Source organism: Lipotes vexillifer, unplaced genomic scaffold (genome assembly GCF_000442215.2).
Source record: "Lipotes vexillifer unplaced genomic scaffold, Lipotes_vexillifer_v1.1 scaffold977, whole genome shotgun sequence".
NCBI lineage: Eukaryota > Metazoa > Chordata > Mammalia > Artiodactyla > Lipotidae > Lipotes > Lipotes vexillifer.
The window spans coordinates 289,081-296,045 of NW_006783088.1; the positions used below are offsets into that span (position 1 = coordinate 289,081).

At 42.0% G+C, this 6,965-nt stretch overlaps 1 protein-coding gene across 2 annotated transcripts in view; it reads left to right on the plus strand.

Moving 5' to 3' along the window:
- Positions 1-10: 10 nt before the first annotated feature.
- PATL1 (PAT1 homolog 1, processing body mRNA decay factor) overlaps positions 11-6,965 on the plus strand; it is a 36,031-nt gene continuing 29,076 nt past the window's right edge. For both annotated transcript variants that reach the window (XM_007455676.1, XM_007455677.1), the window contains exons 1-2: positions 11-73; positions 2,052-2,163. In XM_007455676.1, the coding sequence (XP_007455738.1) occupies positions 59-73; positions 2,052-2,163 (127 nt within the window). In that variant the 5' untranslated portion in view covers positions 11-58. The remainder of the gene's footprint in view (positions 74-2,051; positions 2,164-6,965) is intronic.

Sequence of the window (6,965 nt, forward strand, 5' to 3'; positions counted from 1 at the left end):
CCCCCCCTTCTTCCCTCCCCCCCCTTTCCCCCCCCCCGCTCCCTCCCCCCCCCCAAGAATGTTCCGCTACGAGGTGAGTTGTTGCGACCGGAAGTGACTCCTCCCTCCCTCCCTCCCTCCCGCACGCGCCCCTCTTTCTCCCTCACCCTCCGCGCGTCTGTCCAGCGCTCCTGGGGGGGAGGGGGCGGGCGGCGGGACCCGCGGGACCGAACGGAGTGCGTTGGGTCTGGGGTCGCGGGTTTAATCCGAGGGCTGTGAGCTGGCTTCGGGGGGCGGGACTGTCCTATCAGTTGCCACTGAGGAGAGCTGACCTCTGTTTTGGGGTGGGGAGGGCCCCTTACGTGCCTTAACCAGACCACCCCCACCCCCGGAGGAGTGAGGAGTAGAGAGCGTTGCACCCACCCTCGGTGGCTCTTGAGGAAGCTTCACCCGAGAAAGCCCAGAGACGCGTTTCCCGCCCTGGACCCGGAACCATCTCCCCTCCAATTACTTATACACACCCCCTTACAAACCGGCGACCGTCAGGTCCCGGGGGCCTGGACTCGCCCTTTGACTGGGGCCAAAGACCGTTTACTAAAGAGGACTCCGAGTTGGGAAGGGGCGTGTCCAGCAGAAGTTCCTTCTGGGCGAGTGGAGGGGGACGTGGGTTTGGTGACGGTCCGGGTATGTAGCAACAGTCGAGAGTCCAGACAGTGTCACTGGTTCGCTGTATGACCTTTAGCGACTCCTAATCATTGGACAGGGTTTCTGGATTTGTAGAACCAAAGGGTTGGTTTAGATGACCCCAAGAGTCTTTCCAATGTAAAAAGCAGTGATTTGGTTAAGTAGATATTTGTGATTTGGGAGTGCTTCTGGAAGTTGCCTGTGATGGGGAGGCAGTTGCATGCTTGCTTTGTGTAAGTTTGGGAGACTTAAGATGGGTAGGATGGCCGTTTGACGTAACCTTTCATTTGGGAACATCCTGGCTAAGAGGTAGCCAGTCAGGGTGTATCAGAAATGTGACTGCAGAGAGCGTGTGGAATTCCGATCCTGAGTCTTTGAAAACTGGGGACACATATACTTGGTATTTGATAGGAATGGTTCAAGATCAAACTGCCTTTATGTAAACATGGAGAGAGATGATGAGATGCAGTAGGCAAAGTTCCCCAAAGAAAAGAAAACTTGGAAAATAAATCAATTGGAAACTGAAATGGGGGTGGGAGGGTACGTTTAAGATAGAACACACCTAAGTGGTTAAACTGGTGATATCTAGCGTTGTTTAACAATACCCAGTGTTTGCCTAAATCTTTGCCTCATTTGATCCTCACAATAACTTTCTGAGGTAGGTGGTATTGTCCCTGCATTACCACTTAAAAGATTGTGGCTTAGAGGCTAACACAGCCTGAGACAAAATAGATGCTCAGGGGGTATTGAATGAATTAATCAGAAAGGATGTGACTTGCCCAAGTTGGTATCACTTGTAAGAGTAGAGACACAACTTAAACCTGTCACATCACAGCTTTTCAAGAGTTCACTTAATTGTGATTGAACCCTTAGCTTTCTCCTTTATCATCAGAGTTTGGATCTGTAGGAAAACAGAAGGGGAAAAGGAAAATGAAGAGAAAGCTTTAAAAGGGAATAATAAAATAGTTGAAAAGGTGACATGAATATGGGGAAGATGAGAATTTCGTTGAAAAATATAGGTAGAACTCAAGCAAAATAATGAAGTGTTCATTTTCACTTGTCATTATTATTGTAACCAGTGATGGAAAGGAAGTTGGCAGGCCTCATTTCTTGGTTGCATGAGGAAATGCTGTTATTAGATGCTTGATAAATAGAGAAATGGAAGTTTGGGGGAAGGGGTTAAATAAGGAATAGGAACGAGAAGCTGAAGGAAAAGGTACTGAAGTCTTCCAGTGTCAGGGAAATTGGGGGATAGAAAAAATGCCATCTGCACAAAAAGTCATAATGAAGCTATTGTGTTGATCGGGAAGATAAAGACATTTTTTTAGAACGAGGTTGTGAACTTCAGAACTTCATGAATAGCTGATCTCTTTTTTTGCTTTTTTTAGTCTTTGGAGGATTGTCCTCTGGATGAAGATGAAGATGCATTTCAGGGCCTGGGAGAGGAAGATGAAGAGATTGATCAATTCAATGATGATACATTTGGGTCAGGTGCAGTTGGTAAGTGATGTCTTTCTTTTATAATGTCACCTTGGTCTCTTGCTGTTTTCAAATGCTCTCTTTTATAAGTACTTTTCTCTAAGTAGGTGTAACCTCATTCGCAAAGTTGGCAAACTGTTCTGTTCTTCACTCCAAGCATCTACCCTCCTCCTCTGGGCTTCTTTTTGCCTCACTTATAAAACCAAGTGTTTTCTAAGCCCTGTCCCTTCCAGCTTTATGATCTATGGCTCTAAGTTGACACTATAAGGAATTCAAATGATTAGAGAAGTGGACATTTTACGAAGGTTTAAATAATCCTAGAAGAAGGAAATTTTTATTTGTGGAACATGGAACTTAAGGAAAACTAGTGGACTAGGAGAAAACTCAGATTCAGATGTATATGTTTTAAAATTCAGTTGATCAATAATATATTGCATGACCCTGCTGTTACCCTATAGTATATTCAATAAATAAAGTTTTTTATTCCAAGAATTTTGGTGATAGAAAGTCTTAATAAGTTAGAAAAGTGTTGTGCACAGATGAAATTTTCTCATCCTTGGGTATAGATAAATATTCCTGGTGTTGGAAGTGGTTAAAAAGTTAAAGAGCCAAACTAAACTAGAGGCCACAGTTCTAATTACTAAGATGAAAGGTTTAGGGAGCAAGCTTACATAATAAAGTTTGAGAGTTAGAGATCCTGGAACAAGTATACTAATAAGTTAAAATTAAACTGTACTTTGGAAAGATGAATAGGTAAGGGAAGTCCCTGGTGGTCCAGTGGTTAGGACTCTTCGCTCTCACTGCCAAGGGCCCAGGTTCATCCCTGGTCGGGGAACTAAGATCCCGCATACCCCGTGCAGCCAAAAAAAAAAAAAAAAAAAAAAAGGAATAGGTAAGGCCAGAAACTATAAAACTCTTAGAGGAAACATAGGCAGAACACTCTATGACGTACATTACAGCAAGATCCTTTTTGACCCACCTCATAGAGAAATGGAAATGAAAACAAATGGGACCTAATGAAACTTAAAAGTTTTGCACAGCAAAGGAAACCATAAACAAGACGAAAAGACAACCCTCAGAATAGGAGAAAATATTTGCAAATGAAGCAACTGACAAAGGATTAATCTCCAAAATATACAAGCAGCTCACGCAGCTCAATAGCAAACAAACAAACAACCCAATCCCCAAAATGGGCAGAAGACCTAAACAGACATTTCTCCAAAGAAGACATACAGATTGCCAAGAAACACATGAAAGGATGCTCAACATCACTAATCATTAGAGAAATACAAATCAAAACCACAATGAGGTATCACCTCACACTGGTCAGAATGGCCATCATCAAAAAATCTACAAATAAGTGCTGGAGAGGGTGTGGAGAAAAGGGAACCCTCTTGCACTGCTGGTGGGAATGTAAATTGATATAGCCACTATGGAGAGCAGTATGGCGGTTCCTTAAAAATCTAAAACTAGAACTACCATATGACCCAGCAATCCAACTACTGGGCATATACGCTGAGAAAACCATAATTCAAAAAGAGTCAGTGCCACAATGTTCATTGCAGCACTATTTACAATAGCCAGGACATGGAAGCAACCTAAGTGTCCATTGACAAATGAATGGATAAAGATGTGATGCAGATATACAATGGAATATTACTCAGCCATAAAAAGAAATGAAATTGAGTTATTCATAGTGAGGTGGATGGACCTAGAGACTCATACAGAGTGAAGTAAGTCAGAAAGAGAAAAACAAATACCATATGCTAACACATATATATGGAATCTAAAAAAATAATAATGGTTCTAAAGAACCTAGGGACAGGACAGGAATAAAATCGCAGACATAGAGAATGGACTTAACACTGGGAAGGGGAAGTTGGGATGAAGTGCGAGAGTGGCATGGACATATATACACTACCAAATGTAAAACCGATGGCTAGTGGGAAGCAGCCACATAGCACAGGGAGATCAGCTTGGTGCTTTGTATCCACCTAGAGGGCTGGGATAGGGAGGGTGGGAGAGACACGCAAGAGGGAGGAGATATGGGGATATATGTTTATGTATAGCTGATTCACTTTGTTATACAGCAGAAACTAACATATCATTGTAAAGCAATTATACTCCAATAAAGATGTTAAAAAAAACCCCAAAACATTGTATAAAGGTAACATTTTAACCACAATTCTGTCAGTATTATGGGGTTTTGTTTTAGTATTATTTTAAAATAATTTCTGTAATTGTTTTAAAATATTATCTTGTAGTTTAATTTTGTCCATTCCATTTCAATAAGATTTGACAAACACATTTGGAAAAACAAAAAAGATGAATAGGTAAGAGTCCATGGAACTCTCTTTGCTTTGACTGTTGATGTTGAAAAGCAGCAATGACCACATTTATGTTGGGATGTGTGAATAGGTGGGATTCAAATATTCAAGTTAAGTAATAAGAAGAGGAAATTTATCAGTAGTGGGTAACCCCAGAATGTTCAATATCAAAAACAAATAAGAGGTCTTAAAAATGTTGTATTAGGACTTCCCTGGTGGCGCAGGGGTTAGGAATCCACCTGCCAATGCAGGGGACATGAGATCAATCCCTGGTCGGGGAAGATCCCACATGCTGGTGAGCAGCTAAGCCCGTGCACCACAGCTACTGAGCCTGCACGCCACAACTACTGAAGCTCGCCCACCTAGAGCCCGTGCTCCGCAGCAAGAGAAGCCACCACAGTGAGAAGCCCGCACACCGCAACAAAGAGTAACCCCTGCTCGCCACAACTAGAGGAAGCCCGCGTGCAGCAACAAAGACCCAATGCAGCTAAAAATAAAATAAAATAGTTGTACTGGTTACTGGTTTTGCACTGACCTAAACAGCGTAAGTTTATTTAAGCTTAGACTGAGTTGAATGAACCGGCAAAAATGAAAGAGTATACTATTTTCAATCAGGGTTTACAGAATTCCTTGAGGAGCTAAAACTGCTGCTGTCGGAAGCAGCAAGAGAAGCATTTAAGGTAGAAGCTAGGCTTATTACAGAAGGGAACCGAAGACCTTTTGGATTACAGCCATAGTTTAGGGGATGAGATTGTCCAAGAGGATGACATGATCTCAGATGCTGTTCTCTGTCCATGGAGATCACAGGGAAAGGGACATAGAATAGAATGACGAAAGCAGGGAACTGATGTGAATTGCAAATTATATTTGAAACTTTAGTAAAAACCTATAGAATACAATAGAAGCTACAAACAGTGTGTGCTTGTTTCTGGAGCTCTTTTTCTCTTAAAATATTGTACTGAATATTACCATTTTTTAGCAAATTCATCTGTGTTAAAATGAAATTTATTAAAGTGAAGTGCGTTGAGGATAGCCAGCATAGTCAATGTCCGCAGTTTTTAACCTGGTCAGAAGAGGAATAGTTTCGGCTTCTCATTGACTTCCAGAGTGCTAGACAGTCTTTTTTTCTGAGTTCCTATGTTTCTCACAAGATGAGGAAAGTATTGCCTTAAAAGAATTTTAGAGTGTGCAGAACTGCATTTTATGTGATGGAAAATGAAACAGCCCCTAGGGTTACACAGTAAAAGAACAGGTGATAAAAAGTAAAGGCAGTGTGGGCTTCCCTGGTGGCGCAGTGCTTGAGAGTCCGCCTGCCGTTGCAGGAGACGCGGGTTCGTGCCCCGTTTCGGGAGGGTCCCACGTGCCGCAGAGCGGCTGGGCCCGTGAGCCGTGGCCGCTGGGCCTGCGCGTCCGGAGCCTGTGCTCCGCAAATGGGAGAGGCCACAACAGTGAGAGGCCCGCATAACGCAAGAAAAAAAAAAAAAAAAGTAAAGGCAGTGGAGTAGCATATGATGGTTAGCCTTTGTACCCTGAGGCACAAGGATGATTAAGGACTTCTTGGTCAACAGAGTTTATAATGGAGAAAAGATTTCCCAGTGTGAGCCCTTTCCATTGAGAGTATAATACACTTGAATTGTGAAGTTAAAACCTTAGTTCCTCATCTTGATATAAATACTATACGGGTTTATAAAAAGAAAATTGCTTTCTAAGTCAACCTGTGACTTGTTTAATATACTTCTAAAGGTGGATATACAGCTGGTGTAGAGAATTTAAACCAGTTGATAAAATGTCAGACCTGTGACATAAATTTTGGGTTGTTGGTTTTTAACTCAAGGAGTGAGTATCTTTGAGTAATACCTGTTAGTACAGTAGTTATTTTAAGTCACTGGCTACAGATGCTCTGATGTCACCTTTCCTTAAGAAACTAGTCACTGTCTTCTGCATGGAAAAATGTTTGCATCATCTTTGAGCAGTAAATGGGCCACAGTGACCTCAACTTGTTCTCTAAAAATAAAAGCTTACACTTACAAGGTGCTTATTATGTGCTAGGGACCATTCTAAGTGTTTCATGTATATTGTTAATCCTCGTAGCAGCCTTGCAAGGTAGGTACTATTATTATCCTCATGTTAACAAATGAAGAAGGAAAATGCCAGAGATGTTAAGTAACTATAAATACAATCAAGGTAAGCTACCAGTTATGTCTTAACAGTCTCTGGGGGATCTTTGGGAATCTCCTGCCTCCACATGGAAGGGCTCCCCATTCTTTCTACTTCCTTTTTATTGACAGCTGCTAAAATCTTTAGGGACTGAGATTGCTCTAAAATTAAATCACCTCTACTTCCTGTTCATTTTGTTTTTATTCAGAAACAAATATCCCTGAGACAGACTTGAGGGGAATTACCACAGCAAGCATACATTTATAAAAGCAGCCAGGAATTCAGTAACCCACATCAGGTATAGGTTAATTAGTTGAAGGAAAACAGTTATCTCTTTCC